The sequence below is a fragment of the Vidua chalybeata genome, chromosome 6, assembly GCF_026979565.1.
Source record: "Vidua chalybeata isolate OUT-0048 chromosome 6, bVidCha1 merged haplotype, whole genome shotgun sequence".
Taxonomy (NCBI): Eukaryota; Metazoa; Chordata; class Aves; order Passeriformes; family Viduidae; genus Vidua; species Vidua chalybeata.
The window spans coordinates 10,951,439-10,967,589 of NC_071535.1; the positions used below are offsets into that span (position 1 = coordinate 10,951,439).

General features: G+C 39.6%; 1 protein-coding gene across 1 annotated transcript in view; it reads right to left on the bottom strand.

Moving 5' to 3' along the window:
• DYNC1H1 (dynein cytoplasmic 1 heavy chain 1) overlaps positions 1-16,151 on the bottom strand; it is a 44,883-nt gene that overhangs the window by 15,959 nt on the left and 12,773 nt on the right. Inside the window, exons 20-48 of the mRNA XM_053944441.1 lie at positions 15,868-16,077; positions 15,339-15,485; positions 14,946-15,112; positions 14,082-14,255; positions 13,208-13,373; positions 12,938-13,126; positions 12,667-12,855; positions 11,701-11,983; positions 10,246-10,346; positions 8,565-8,724; positions 8,055-8,298; positions 7,689-7,872; positions 7,007-7,219; positions 6,598-6,836; positions 6,341-6,497; positions 5,728-5,955; positions 5,265-5,495; positions 5,013-5,153; positions 4,535-4,768; positions 3,737-3,943; positions 3,518-3,639; positions 3,003-3,168; positions 2,606-2,769; positions 2,221-2,350; positions 1,339-1,472; positions 974-1,088; positions 692-853; positions 401-615; positions 110-314 (exon numbers count right to left, since the gene is read on the bottom strand). Coding sequence (XP_053800416.1) covers positions 110-314; positions 401-615; positions 692-853; positions 974-1,088; positions 1,339-1,472; positions 2,221-2,350; positions 2,606-2,769; positions 3,003-3,168; positions 3,518-3,639; positions 3,737-3,943; positions 4,535-4,768; positions 5,013-5,153; positions 5,265-5,495; positions 5,728-5,955; positions 6,341-6,497; positions 6,598-6,836; positions 7,007-7,219; positions 7,689-7,872; positions 8,055-8,298; positions 8,565-8,724; positions 10,246-10,346; positions 11,701-11,983; positions 12,667-12,855; positions 12,938-13,126; positions 13,208-13,373; positions 14,082-14,255; positions 14,946-15,112; positions 15,339-15,485; positions 15,868-16,077 — 5,277 coding nt within the window. The remainder of the gene's footprint in view (positions 1-109; positions 315-400; positions 616-691; positions 854-973; positions 1,089-1,338; positions 1,473-2,220; positions 2,351-2,605; positions 2,770-3,002; positions 3,169-3,517; positions 3,640-3,736; positions 3,944-4,534; positions 4,769-5,012; positions 5,154-5,264; positions 5,496-5,727; positions 5,956-6,340; positions 6,498-6,597; positions 6,837-7,006; positions 7,220-7,688; positions 7,873-8,054; positions 8,299-8,564; positions 8,725-10,245; positions 10,347-11,700; positions 11,984-12,666; positions 12,856-12,937; positions 13,127-13,207; positions 13,374-14,081; positions 14,256-14,945; positions 15,113-15,338; positions 15,486-15,867; positions 16,078-16,151) is intronic.

Sequence of the window (16,151 nt, forward strand, 5' to 3'; positions counted from 1 at the left end):
GTAGAGTATGCACTGTTTTAAAATTTATCAAGGATCATAGTTTTTAGGAAACTGGTGAATGATGCCATGGCCTAGAGGTAAGTGTAAGTTAAGCAGTGTAATAACATACCTGGTGAAGAGTCTGATGAACAAACACACAGCTATTAACAATAGCCTCCCTGTGCGATGGTGGTTGTGGCAGCTTATCATACACAACTGGCATGTAATCAGGCACAATGTAATTTGGTTTCTCAAGATCCATTTTGCTTGTGAACTCTTTGCCAACTTGGTACAGTGCCTCAGTTGACCAATCTCCAAACCAGTTCAGGACACATCTGAAATACAAAGCATTTGTGAAGACTTCCCCAAAAGTAGTATTTCAATGGTACCTGTAAAATATGTTGGAATATGTAGCAATTACCTGTTGAAGAGTGCAGGAGAGGTAGCTGCCCTGTCCTTCAGGCCCTCAGAAGATGGATTCATAGTGAACACTACATGGAGATTGCGAATAACTTGGCTGGTGAACCATTTGTAGAGTTCCTCATGTGAATCTAACATTAAACCTTCTTTCTGTGCTCCTTCTTTACACTGAGTCATGAGGGTAGCATATTCATCTCCTTCAAAGAGACCAGGAACCTAATTCAAAACATAGTTTTGTTGTAGTTTATGGTAGTAAAAAGGTGCAAAAAATATTTACTTAAAATCTTCTTACCTCTCCATTGGCTAGGAGAGTGTTCATTCTCTCCAGGAATCCAGAATCCAAGACGTTTGACTCATCCATAATAAAAGCTATTTTTTCATTTTTGCAGCCAGAGCGTCTCAGTACTGTCCTAAGGTCTTCATCAAAATCTTCACCTGTGTATTTTCTGTGAACCTGGTAAGAGTTTACATTGGTCATTAACATTTTGGTTTAGCTTTAATGGGATTTTAGGGGTCAATATATAAGTGGGAGTTTTGACTTACAGGACTTTAGAAGTAAACTTAGCACACCAACCTTGATTTGGTAGACACTCAAACCGTTCATCCAGGCAACAAATCTCGACAGGGTTGTTTTCCCTGCTCCACTGACTCCAATTAGCAGTAAGTGGCCCTGTGGCTGACGGAAGATTCTGAAAAAGAACACAAACAAGTGTGATTGATAAGTGTTAGCAACTTACTGAAGCATTTCCTAGAACACTTAAGCTTCAAGTTAGTGCCAAAACTGACACACCTTTCCAGATAGGATCCTGCTATCTGGAGGCTGGCAGTATATTTTCTATGGACATCAATGAGACCATTCTTACTTTGTATTGAGGCTATTCTGGTTTAGAGTAACTCTACATACTGCTTATACGAGCAGAAATGGAAGTCTGAGCTTACCGGTCAATTCTTAACACATGATCCAGGACTTCATTGAACAGGACAAGTGGTACATCAAGTTCTTCTTCATAAAAGACTTTAAGCCTAGCTTTCACATAGTCTCTCAATTCTTCTTGATCCACTGGAATATAATCCTAAAAGAACCAATACAGTCAATACAGTATGGAAATTAAGATTAAGGGAATTTGCTTAGGGGTAAATTTATGAGTACACCAAAGCAGAACTACTAGAATACTTGAAGTAGCAATCCTCTACAAAAACTTAAGAACACTGTACTCATTTAACTTGCACAGGAACATGTCCATGGGGTTTAAACACTGTATCTACTGAACCTACCATAGGCTGTGCTGCCAGTTACCAGAGACTGGGAAGTAGCACTACAGACTAACTCCCTTCCCCGATTTATTTTAAACAGCCTTTCCTAGTCACTTACTATTGGTCAGAGATGGGTAGCAAGCTAGGTGGACCTTTGCCTAAACTCACCAGGATTTGTACAGGTTACCCAGATGGATCACTTCAGATTGTAAGAAACAGGTCACCAGAAAATGTGTAATAGCAGTATTGCTCAAGGGTCACTGCCTTATCCAAGAGATTCCATAAGGAATAACTGTCACCTGGTAGTGCCAAAATATTCTTGAGAAATATTATTTTATAATGCCTTTACATTCCATGGTGGCTCTTACAATAGCATCCCTGGCATACCAGCTTTTAAACTTGTGGCAGAGTTCACTTCAGATAATCATACTAAAAATTTCTTGGAGATCAATTTAACAGCACGATGGGCACTGATTATGACTTTAATAAGGCCATAAGAGCTGCATCACTCAGTTGCACCTAACCTATTTAATTCTGGGGTTTATTTTTTCTTAAATTTTGACTTGCCTTTGACAGCCAGTTGCTGTACAAGATAGGTCTGCTCATAGCCTTTTCTTTGTCAATGTTGGGGAAGTGTTTCAGAGCAACCATGTCAATGTTCTCATCAGTCCAGCGTCTCTCCTCATCTTCCACAAGTCTGGATAAAGAATTAAGTCAGTGAGTACAGTCCTCTGTAATGGGGGGATGTAATCACACCACACGGCAGCACTATGACTGAAGTGTATTTTTGCTTTGTACAGATACAACTCCTAAGAGAGTCAAGCTGTAGTGAAACAAAATATTCTCACTGGTATTCCAGCTATGATACACTTCAGTTTGATGTTCTAATGAAAGTTGGCAAGGAGTAGACAACTTTTTATGGTTTTGCTTCCCCAGCTCATGAACTTTTTACCTGTCCTGGAAGAGACGTAAGGCTTCGTGGGCCCAAATCCTGATAAGGCCTTCAACTGGTAAGGTTTCTAGTGGTCTTAATGCTTCAAATATACCTCTCACCCACCGAGTCATTTCACGAGGTGAGTAGATGTAGTGTGGCTGCGTGTCTTGAGTGAATCTCTCCTAAAAATTTAAATTTAATTAGTTACTTTATCTCAAAGTTGCAACATATTTTTTTATAGGACTTGGCATTGCAAGATATTACTCTGACAGCATAATTCCTTTTTGCCAGAACTCAAGTAATTAGTTGAGTTCTTGTACACATATTATCCATGTGAAAAACTAACAACACATGCTAAATGAAGCATAGAAGAAAGCCTTCTAACTGGAGTTTGGAGTTGCACTTAACAAGTTACCTGAGACATTGTGTAGAATTCTACCATAGCAGCAGTGAGAGGCTCTGCATATGTGCGAAGTGATGGGATCAGCCTCAGCATTGCACGATTGAATGTTCCATATATCTGAGTAAGTGAAGCTGGTCCAGGATAGTCCACATAAACCACAGGAACATGTCGTAAGAATCTGAAATATTAGCATATTACACAGTACAGAAGGTCAAATTACTATCTGTATCCTCTTCATTATCTTTTGCCAAAATTAAATAACTGCTTTATTCAAAACCATCAGCAGCAACAGTAGTTTGTTTGATTGCTCCCATTCTCAAGTGTTTTAGACAGGTGATTCAACAACCTAAAACTGAGTTCACTGACGGTCTGTCATGGTAAGAAGCAAGCAGCAGATAGTGCAAAAGCAAGGAACAAAATTTCAGCACAGCTGTTGTTAAACAAGTGTATTAAGAACAGATTACATAATCAATGCTTCAGTTTTGACTCCTATTCCATCGTTACCTAGAATTTTCTAGACACATTACCTATGTGACAGAGGTTTTCTTCCAGGATCAGTAGGTGGATTACATGCACCAACAAACTGAATTCTCTCCAGTTTCACCCATGTCTGGTCAGATGTACGGTAGAATCCTCCATGCTCTACCATCTGGAACAAAAACATAAAAATAAGATCAAATCAGTGGAACATTTTATTTCCCTATAAGTAGCTGTTCTGATACAGTTAATTAAAAAGAAAAACATACCTGTCTAATGAAGGATATGACTCTCTGTGTGCCATACTTATCCATATCTGGCAAGTTGATTTCATCACAGAACAGCACCAGCCACTTTCCTAACTGCACAGGAGCCAGCACCACTCCATTAGGGGTACGCCTGTATTCACAGTAGTGATCAAAAGTTTTCAACAGCAGCTCTGGAGTGGTAGCACTTGAAAAGTTGAGTCCAACCACCTTAAAAAGAGTATAGTGGAAAAAAAATTAAAATACACTAAGGACTGAAAGAGAGTGTATCAGGAATCCTGGAAACAGGTATGTTTGGCTGTTTACAATGGAAGAACATATACTATCCACATTACATGTATATTACCACATATATACAGCCATATACAGCCTAGATACTCTTTGCTTCCCACTGCAGATTCTCCATTTACCATGATGCAATGCTTCTTGCCCAACCCTATATTTTGAACATGACAGCCTTATGTAAGTGTCACTCCACCTAAATACACAAAAGGATGAGAGCTACTCTTAAACATTTGCACAGTATTTTTAAAAACTGAACACAGGAATGCTCCTCTATTACTGAAGTGGCAAAGGAAGAAAACTTTTGGCTAAGGAACTTGAGAAATGAATTTATATTGTCAACATGATGTTTATTTTTTGCTATATATACACATGACTGACTGAGATGAAGCGATCACTGAGTTTCGGCTAGGAAATAAATTCCATGCTATCTTTAATCTTAAGAAGATTAAAGACTTGCTACTAATCTGTAATTCACACACCCATATGCACAAACACACACACAAGTCTCTTGTGTACCTCCATGTCAGGCAGAGCTCTGAGAGCACTGAAGAGGGTCATGGTCTTTCCAGAACCTGGTGGGCCACAGAGCACCAGAGGTTTGTGTTCTGCCAGCCAAGTGTACAGCAATGCTTCATGGCGAACTGTATCTAGGGTCGGCACTACAACATCAGGAGCCGCAACTTTGTGTGTTTCAACTTCAATTTGAGGAACTTTGGATTGCCATGGCACCCATTCACCTGTAATGGACACCTAGAAGCACAAAAACATGATTAGACAATTTTGAACAAGAATCCAGCTCAACATTAGTTAAATTAATTTTTTTAAGTGACATCAAATTTGATGTGTTTATTTAAACAAGCAGCTTGTTTGTTGAAGTGTGAAACTGTAAAATTTAAGATAGTCCAGCTGTTTATTCTCCAGGTTTGCCTCCAAAATCTAAAGCAAGCTTTTAAGAAAATGAAAGAGCAACATTTCTAGCACAAGAAAGGTTTACCTCATAGTCAATTATAGGTATGTTGGGTGCAGTTGGCAGTGGCACAGTGGTGATTCTCCTAATGTATTCTCCCAGCTCCGCTCTCATTTTCAAACGACTGTCTCCAGAAAGAGACCACAGTATCGCATAGACCAGGTACCTCTGTGAGAAGCAAGAGCAGCAGCTATTGGTTTTAGAGTAATGGAACAAAGCCCAGTGAGTAACTCAAATCTGGGCAAACACAGGAGTCACTTGAGAGGAGAGTGCATTCACCTGGATGTAACGCTCCAGCTGGTCTATCTGCATCGGGAAGTCGGGATGGTTGGCATTGTACTGGGCCACGTTGCGGCAAGCTTGGTGCAACATGGAGAACAGAGAGCCAAGGCAGCGCAGGCGCGTGAGGTCCATAATGTGCTCCAGCTTGAAAGCATGTTCAAGTGCCTTGGTTACCAGGCCGTTGGATGTGAAATATGGCTGCATTATTGTTGCAGCATCTCTCTGAATCTGTTGGGAGACACAAATACTGCTCTAAGCATTTGCTTCTCATTTGACTACCAGGCAGAAAGAAGAGATTTTGTTTAAGGTTTGAAATGTTTCGTATTAAAAAAAAAAAAGAAAAAAAAATGTAAAGAGGAAGTCAGCTTTCCTATGATAGGCTGTCATCAATTCTATGTATGGTGTACCTGTGATACAAGCATTTTTACTGCTTTATCCCATAATGAAATCAAAGCTATACCTGCAACATTGGAGATGCTGCTTCTTCTCCTTCATCTTCTTTGCCCTTTCGCCTGCGCTGAGCTTCCTCCTCACCTTCATCCAGAGGAATGCTTCTTAGTCTGGCCAGGAAGTTATTGAATATCATGTCTGTACTGAGAACATCCTCACTGAACCAGACCATACCACACCTTGACACAGTAGCCAAAGTGGCATATTTCAGATCCTGTACTTCAAACATGATACGCACCTGAACAAAAGAAATGTAAAACAACACTTAGGTGTAAAAACCATCAACCAAAACAATACAAAAACCCTTTCCCTGAAAAAACAGAGAGCTTTTAAAATATGCAGATTTGCATTTAGACTCTGAATAATAACATCAGCATTATACTGTCCTAAGTTAAGTTCATCATTATTGATATTTACCATAAGACTTACATAATTCACATTTTGTCTTACAGGGTCAGAGTAAGTGTAACAGAAAATGTTTTCACAAAAACCCTTTACTCCAGCAAACCACAATCTGAACTCAGTGCTTGTGATGAGAAAGAGGCACGACACAAGTACATATTAAATTAAACCAACAAGCTTATACACAACACATAAACACAATGTAAAAAAAGTAACATTACATTTGGCGGGAGGCTGAGACGTTCTCCATTTGGCAGAGTCAGAAGTTTGTTGTCATCCAGAACAGAGTTCAAGTTCTCAACCCATTCAGGGTCTACATCACCATCAAAGATAATCCACTGACGTTTTTGTAGTTCACCTCTCACATTGTCTATGATTCTATATTAAAGAAAATATTCATTGAAGGAGAGAATTAAGGTGAGATTATCCTAGGCACGAAGGTACCAGCCATTTTGTATTTGTGCTATTAAAGACTTACTTTCTCAGGACATGTGTAAACAAGCCATCTGTCCATTCCCTGGTATTTGGATCCAAAGTACCATAGAGGTGATCTTTGCTGATTGCTTTTGGATCTATAATGTGAGCAACACCTTCCACACCCTCCAGCCGTTCAAGGGCCTTCAGAAGTACTCTCCAGGCCATGCTCTTTCCACTTCCAGAAGGACCAACCATCATCAAACCATGATTTATCTGTGTAATCTGATACAGCTGAAGAACCTGTGACACAAGAAATAATGTACCAATTAACATCAGTAGTTAATCTAAGCTTTTAGGTATAGTTTGTTTAAGACAAGAAAAATTTAAAAGCTTTCGACTTTTCATAATATAAAAGGAAATTTAGTCTTATACATAAACCTAAACTGAACATTTTCAGTTTCATATTTTACCTTTTCAACCCACATGCCACCAACTTCTTCTCCATCACCATAGGTAAGGTACATTTCCTGACACACTTTCTTAAGTTCCTCTCTCAAGGCTGTCATCTCTCCACGGTGATACTGTACTCCAGGGAATACATCAGAAAGGAGACTGAACAGCAATGGAATGTCTTCTGCAACCAGTTTTGGTACCATAGTTTCACATACACTTTGGATCAGGATCTGCAGAGAGAGAGTCACATTTCATTGAAGAGTTGTTAAGTTACTTTACCAAACAGGTTTGACAAGTAATACTTCACTAAATAATTTACTGATTAAGTAGCAGACCAGGGCAGTCTTAGTCAAAACAAGACTGGTTTTAGCTTTGGAACTACCCAGTGATTTCCTATTGATTTGCAGTTTATACAAGTCCTTCTTATGTCTCTTCATTATGTTTTTGGATTAGTTACTGAGATGCTGAGCAGCACTAAGCGTCATGGATGCACCACCTCATATGAATCATTTCTTCACTATGATTCGGGACTTAGAAGTGATGTTTAACTTGGTGCTTTCAAGCTATCAAATTACCTTTGGTAACTAACATTATTTTGTTCACATGGCTTAATATTAAATGGCAAGCACTGAAGGGTTACTTTCTTTGTTTAGTGTGCATCCTCTATCACGTAAGTCAAGAACTTTGCACACACATTACCTCTTGCTCTGGCAAATTCTCAGCAATTTCTCCCTCATCAACGACTTCACCACGCTCTTCCTTCTCCCGCTTTATCTTCTGAATCCTCTCCCTCTTCACATTACCTGCACTAACCAGCACACTCTTCAGTGCTCTCAGGCCAAAATCATAGTGACTTTGGGAGGACAGCTGCTCATCACAAAGCCTAAGAAGCACAAGAGACAAAATACAATTTGATTCTCAGTATGAACCAACATAACACTCAGTAAATGTCATTCTTTACTTGGAATGATTGCTGCACAATGTACTTAGTGAGTTGCAAAGACTATTACAGCTTTGAACATGTAAGTTCTATTATTACTGACTGCAGCCAAACTTGCTACTCACTTGAAGAATGGTACTATCTTATTGGCAAGAACTTCAGCAGTACGGAAACCTTGGGAGTACAGCATGACCTGGGCAATCAACTGACGGTCTGGTTTTGTCATTGCCAAGCTACGGAACAACTTCTTCAAATTGTCAGGCAGATTAGATCTGCCTGCATAGCCAGGATTCATGGTGATGAAGATAGCCATGTCAGGGCTCACTTTGACTTGTTTGTTCAGCAGCTCACAGGTAATGGGTGTTGCAGCTGAAAAGAGAGTGCATTTAGTTATACCTGAGTCAGTGATCCATCACTCTGAGAACTGAAGTCATACATTATTCTGTTTTAGTTTTCTACAGTAATGGACAGCAGGTTCTCCAGTACTGCAACTCAAACAATACAAATTTCTACCAGCTGGAAGTTACATCAAATATTAAAGTTTTGACATAAAGTAGCTTCATCCTTGCACTATTTGCAAGAAACATAGCTGAGAAACAAAACAGCATGAAAGATGTTAGAGAAGAATGACATACTTTTGTCATAGTTGGGGTTGGAATGCTCTCGCAGGGCTTCCTGGATGCACTGAACTTGCTGTGAAACTGCAGAGAGCATTCGCTCCTCCAGTCTGTTGAACTCATCAAAGCAGCCCCACGCGCCCACCTGGCAAAGTCCCACAAAGATGCGTCCCATTGCCTGCAGGGAGAGGGGAAAATTCACTCAATTGCATTGGCAAAAGGAGCAGAGGAGAGCACTTTATACAATGCATCTAAGGCAGGAAGAAGCTGTGTTTATTTGTAGGTTACTGTATTTATAGTATTGTAAGAGTTATGAAAGGGTTCTGAAGTTCAGCTTTCACTGCCTCACAAAACCACAGATCATAGCTCCCTATTACTCCATACTGTACTGCAGTGTGGAAGTGCCTGTTCCAAAACAGGCAAACTAAGTCCACTGCATAATGTTTTGTTTGCTGATACCATTAACATCAGTGCAGTTCTAGTCCTTTATAGCAAGGAGGGTACAAGAATTACGAAACATTTCAGAAGAGTAAATTGGACGGCCAGAGTATGATAACCTTTCTACACAGAGAACAACCTTTAAGGTAAGATTCTGTAGAAGGCAACATGAGGGAACATGTCTACCTGAATAGATTCTACTGAATCTACTGGTTTCAGATGAATAGGAATCAATTATTCACTGTCTTTTCTACTACAAGAACTTAGAAATCATTAAAAAAAGACAAAAAGAAGCTGCCCTTTCATGAAGTGCATAGTAATAGTGCACAGTGGAAAAATTTGGTAAAGATGTTATAGAACCAAGTGTGCAAGTGGATTTAAGGGGAGAAATGGTACATGAAAAAAGGTTCACTGGATCATGAACAGAATAACACACTTCTGCTGGGACATCCTGATCATCTTAACTGTCAGAGGGAGGAAGGGAGCTGGGGCAAGGAAGGCTCACATTATCTGTGATATTAACACTCCTTAGGCATTTTCTTACAGTTACCCCTACAAGACAAATACTGGCTAAACAGAATCCTGATCTGGTCAAAATACAGCTGTATAGAAAAAAAAAAAATCACACATGGACAACCTGGCAGAGTCCATAAAGTTTAATGATTCCTTGTCCATGTTTTATACTGTTTTTTATCTATACACTTGGCCAAGGTTTTCATTTGAATATAATTTGCTGTGTTACAGTTTACAGAGACATTTCATTTGCTTCTCAGTTTGAAGATATCTTTAATCTTCAAATATCTGGATAAATTTTCTTGGTTTTGAAGAATTCTCCACATGCTGAGGTAAACTCCCCAGCTGTGTTGTAAAGGATAATTTGGTAATAGTACAGATGCTTCAGTAATCTCACACTCTTATCTGTTCCTCATTAAACCAGTACTATCAATGCAAACTACATAGTTTAAGATACTTTCCTAAAGCCAGTCTTAAGCCCCAGCTCCTTTCCCTCTTCCTTTCCCTCCATTTAGTGTTACAGAACTACCTGTTCAAAAGCCAAGAGCCTTTGCTCTAGCAATGCTCCATCCCACTTCTGCTTCAGGCATTTTTTGTTACAGAGGTTCTGTATGACCCACAGACACCAGCTCAGTTAGGACTTCTACATAATCATCTTGAAAATAAACACTGCTGGCTGTTTCAGGGTTCTGAAGAGATTCCTACTGCTTGTTAACAAAGACTACATTGTTTCAATCAAACAGCTTACCTGGAAGTCAAAGGTTTCATCACAGTTGAAAACCAACACAAAGCGGCCAAGCTGATGTCCAAGAGCTTTAACAGATTCTGTTTTACCAGTACCAGCAGGACCTGTTTTTGAAATGAGATGGACATGCTTTAGAATTTATTATCTGAATAGCACTGCCAATTCATGCAATCTGCCAGCATGTGGATTCTCAACATGCCTGTTCAATCAAGAGGGTTCAAACAAAACCTAAAACTGTTTTTACTTCCCCCAAAAGACCATTTTGTTCTTTGCTATCTTAGTTAAGTGTCCTGCATGTACACATTAACACTGTATTGTGGGGATGCACATCCTTTCCCCAGTTCAGCCCCTAAACCCCATCCTAGGCCACACTGTAGTCTCAGGAATGCTTGTTAGACCTTGGCCTACATTAAGAGCACCAGTTAGCTCCCCTTGTGCTTATCAGAAACCCTGTCTGCTCCCACAGCTTCTGTTGTCTGACAAGCTCCTGTTTTCTACTTAATAGCCTTGAGACTTCTATTTTTTCTGTCTGAACAACAAAGCAAGTAGAACAATATTTCTGTTGTTGAACTCTTCAAGGAAAGTTCCCAGTAACCACCAACTTGGATTGTGGCCAGGATGGAAATTTACTGATGATCAGTAAATCAGTAATTTTGCAACTCTATAAACAGTGGTCCTAAGAGAGACCCTTTGAGATCTCCTGGACTGCAGCAGGCTGTGACCAGGATCTCCCTCCCAGTGGGATGCCTCCTGGAGCTTGTGATCTCTCCAGTTTGCAATGGAGGATGGCCATTGAAAGGTGACAACTGAACCTGGACTGATATCCCCCACTCCTTGAGAACCAACCCTTCATTTCTGGAGAGATGCAAAGGCATCTGATGTATTTCACTGAATTCAAGGGGAATTTTTCATAGGTATACCTTTGCACATACTTCATGTCTGTGTGCCTTGTGAGTGTTGCCAATTTAGGTCTATAATTAATCCAAACTTTTTGTCAAATTACTACTGTGCTTATAGAAAATCTTACTGAATCATTTTGTTTTAAATTAATAAATTATTCAACTCCTGCTATTATTGTATTGATTTGGTAATTAAGTTTTGCTAAATCCTTTAGACCTTAACTTGATCCAGTCTAAAGCTAAGTTTGGCAAGGGAGTCCACTCTGACCCTCGTGACCCAATAGTAGTCTCCCTTACCCCTTTGCACCCCTTGCTTTTCCTTCTGCGTCTCCACATAAACCATTGTAGATTTTTTTAAATCAGATTTTTCCTTGTGTGCTTTATCTATATAGCAACTAATAGAATGAACCTTGCCATACAATTTGTTGTGCTTTTACAAATTCATATTAAACCTGCCTTTACTGATTCCTCACTGGTGATTCTTTGAGTGACCTAAACCACTCATTCTTATATATATTAGAGAAGATAAGAAATTTATACACTTGCCTGACAAACTTACCAAATGGTGATCCTCCAAGTCTTGCCTCCAGGGCTTGTGTCATTGTCAGGTAGCAGCGGTCAGTGAGAGGAGTTTGTACCAGCTTATCCTGAACCCCAAGGTACTCAAAACCATAGTTGAATTTGGCATTTGCCATCTGAATGGAGAGCTGCTGCAACACATCTGTCTGCTTTGGGTCAAAGTAGAACCGCATTTGGCTGAGCCACTCGAAGGATTTGGAGTTGTCGATCTTGCTTTTGATCAGTGATCTTGTAACATCTCTCTGGTGCACCAACTCAGTGATCTGGAGAAGGAAGTAACTCCTTAACACCACAACAATACAAACCAATAAAGACAGGCCAATAATGACAAGAATCCTACAGCTTCTCAGATTAGCACAGTGAACTGCCATCACTTCGAAATCATGACCTAAAACCAGTCTCTGGTTTAAAAATTGGTTGCTACAAAGCCAAAACTAACAATGTTGCCTTACTGTTCTTAATGACATTTCTAGTTTACAGCAAAGCACTTTGGCCCAGTTAGCCTGTTAATCCATTACACTACTGAACTTGGTATTTTAGTTGCCAGAAACCAGGTATTTCTCTCTAGAAATAACCCAGGATGATTTCAATTCTCCCCCCACCTCCAATCCCTATCGACAAACAAAAGCATATTATGATTACAATAATAAGCAACTTAATGACACATTTCACATTTGAATGAAAAAAGTCAGTAACTTCCATACCTGGAAGATCCAGTTTTAAGATCAATTCACTGAGAGAGCATATAATATGATATCAAGCATTAAGTTGACTAGAGTGAAAAACTACCACCACCAACATTAATAACCAGGCCTTCATGTAATTGCTTAAATCACACAAAATCTTTTCCTGGAGGAACAGTAAGTCTTAGACTGATCATTTTTTTCATTAAAATTAAAAAATTCTCACCTGTAAACCCTGAAGAGGAAAGAAAGTTTTTACTTACCAAGTGCTCCAGTTTCCTTCTGCGAAGGGGTGGCTGCTCCATCAGCACAGAGTCTGCCAGGACATTGAGTGTGACCTCAACATTGGCTAGCACAGACTGGAGAGGACTGTTGTCTCCACCTCCACCATTGAGGGCTGACTCCACATTCTCAGACCAAGCAATCTGGGCTGACAGCACAACAAGCTGAGCCTGTGCAAAAAAACCCTCGTCAGATAGTTTTCCTTGCTGAAGTAACCAAGCTGCAGTATACTTTAGTATTCCACATTAATACCTGGTATTTGTCAATCCAAGAGATGTAGACTGCTGGATCAATTGAAGTTGCTTTTCCGAAGATTTCTACTTCAGTAACAGACTCTGCAAGCAATTTAGCAAGGGTCACTCTCATCTCTTTTTCAACAAGAGTGAGCCACTCATTGATCTTGGGATGTTCTGTGATGGAGACTGGTGTTTTGAACAGCACCTGCAAGAAATTAAAGGTTTAAGTCAGTGCACATCCACTTATTTTCAGAATTTTCTTTAAAAAGAAATACTGCAGCTATACCTCCTCTCCTTCACGTGAGGATATCCCAAGAACCACAGAATTGTCTTCATTAAGAATAATGCTAGAAACTCCAGCAAACATTTTCTTGAAGTGTTTCTGCAACTTAGCCACATTTTTGCTGTTTCCAATGATTTCAAGCAAGTCTTCATCACCAACAAAGTAGAACCTATTAATCAGAAAAAAATAGATCTATATCAGAACTTGAACTATCACTTTTAATTTATAATTTATGCTTCATCCATGGCCACTACATGGAAGTAATTGACAACCATTTCCTCAACACTGCAAGAGTGCATGAACCACAAATTTGCTAGCAGTTCTACCCAGTGCTACCTTTAAGTTCATGTGGTCTGTACCATACAGAAGTGTATACATGCTCCATAGTGTGGATAATTTTCTTTAGTTATCCATCTCTGAAACGCCAACAGTAGAGTTTGGGATTGAATTGCCTGTCAGGCAGGAAGAACTCCCACTCAGTACCTCCTTCACTCTTATTTTCTCATGCTAAGTGACAAATTAGTTGAGGACTACAGGTAAGTCAAAATCAATGACTTAAATACTGGACTGTGACAATTTAGACACTGTCCTTCAATCAAAAGGCAGCAGAATATCTTCAGTTTACAGAAGTCAGCTGCAATGGTTCCTTAGGCAATATCCAAATCCTGAAACCAGCCACAGATGAGCAAGTAAGGGAAGTTTCAGCCCCACTTCCAGAGAAGTAGCTGTAACTGAATTATGTATACAGACAATACATATTTAAATGGTCATAACATCTCATATATATGCACCACAGAAGAATTGGTAGAGGCTTTACAGAGCAGTACACCAATTCCTGCACAGAAGCATCTGATTACTTCAGGAGTCAACTGCTTACCGAGGGAAAGAGGACCTCTCCCTTTCCAAGTATTCTCCTAGGGCTTTCTGTATCTTCCCAAGTAAGTCTGCCAGTCTCTCTAATGATCTCTGCACACCTTGAATGTTGAGAACATCCATCACAAGTGGAGATTTGGACACCTTTTTCATGAGTGCCAAGAATTCAGTGCTGATGCTGCAAGTAAAATAACACAATACATTAGTGCAAACTCAATAACCACAGGCCTACGGAACACCAAATTTATTTGTCTCTAAATGATCACTCCACCTCTAATGGCTGTAGCAGCTCTAGGGAACACAAGCCTAAATTTCCCAAATTACTCTTTATCTACCTCAAGCCCTCAACAACAAAATCTAACTTTTTTGTAATGTTCAATTTACCAAGTCCAGAGCAGATCTACTTATCTTTACTTCCTGAAGTGACGCATAAATCTTATTCTTTGATCTGACTGGAAGTGTGTGGAATGAGTAAATATGGTCAGACCAACTTAAAAGAGAGGAAGTAAATAATATTTAAAGGGTGAGATTAAAGGCTGCAGCAACAGAAGTTTGTCTGTTTGTTGCAGCCACAATGCCAGAAAAACCCTTGAAGTAACTGACAAGAACTAGCAAGGAAAACCACCTGAGTCCAAATCATCTTCTAAAAATTGTATATCAGCCCATTTACTAGAAACATTTTCTGCCATAGCTGCAGATGAACTCTTTGCTTGATGAACTTGTATCTACAGCAGCTGTAATCCAGCTGGACCAGGTAAGAACGCAGCCAGTATTTCAACTCAGAGAGTGCTACAGTGAGTCATGAAGTTTCAGGCCCGCCCACAGGGTGCCCCAAAGGAGGCAAGAAGACACAAAATGAAAAGGTTACCTCTGGAACCGCTGTGTCTCCACAGGCAGCAAGTGCTTGATGTCTGCACTACCAGTAAAGATACCCTCCAGATAGACCCACCGCCTTTGGACATCTATCCAGACATCAAAGAGTGCCATGATACGGTTCAGTTTATCTTCCCAGCTAAGGGCATCTTCCTCAAACACCTGAAGTTTAAACACTACATTAATATTCATTTTAATATTACAAAGTGTTTGACTACTAATAATTATTAGAGGAAACAGTTTTTTGAGAGTCACAAAGTATGCATATACAATTAACAGTCTGTCAGCTTTAAACAGTGAATATAGTCTCTGCTGGCAAAAATATAAACTAAACAGAAGGGGAAGGCAGAAATCAACAAAAATTCTTTAGCTTTGTTCTCAGTTTTACCTTGTAGTATGGTGACAGCTTCATAGCAGACACACTGTTTATGTGCTCCTTGACTTTGTTGAAAAGGTCATCCCATCCACGAATCAAACGACACTTGTTCTGGTAATTGACCAAGTCCAGTTCATAGGTGTTCCACACTTCTCTTATCTGAAGATGTTTAAGATATGACATCAGTAATTTTTGTTCCAACATAGTTACAAAGCAGAAATGTATTACAGTAATCAGATAATAGTCTTTTAACCCAAAGATTCTGGCTTTACATTTAAGCTTTTGTTAAAAATATTGAGACTATGGTGCAGTTCAAGGTGGGATCTTTGCACGCACTACCAAGAACTGCTTTTCCCAAATAACGCAAGCTTCATCAGAGGAAGTTTACATAGCTTTAAACTGTTCCCCAAAACAGAGCTAACGATGGAGTCTTGGCACTTGTTTCAACAGCTTAGAGTGACAAGCTTACTACACACGTAGCCACTTAACAGCAGCCCTCAAATATGCTATTACTTGCATACATACAAGGGCTGATACTAGCCTGTTTCAAGAACTCTTCCAAAGCCATCTCTCCCTGAGCCACAAGCAGAACATCTTTGACAATTGCTTCATTCCTCTGTAGATCAACATCCCAGATCTGGCCCAGGGTCAATTCTGAGACAACCCAGTTAACATGAAGCCTCTTCATCAGTTGTTTCCAGTGTCTGTCTTTAAGTGCCTCGGATTTCAGTTCAATAACTAACATGTTTATCTGCAGAAGAAAACAAAGCAAGTTACATCTTTGAACTTGAATATAAAACACATGCATTTTAGAAATGGGGGCAA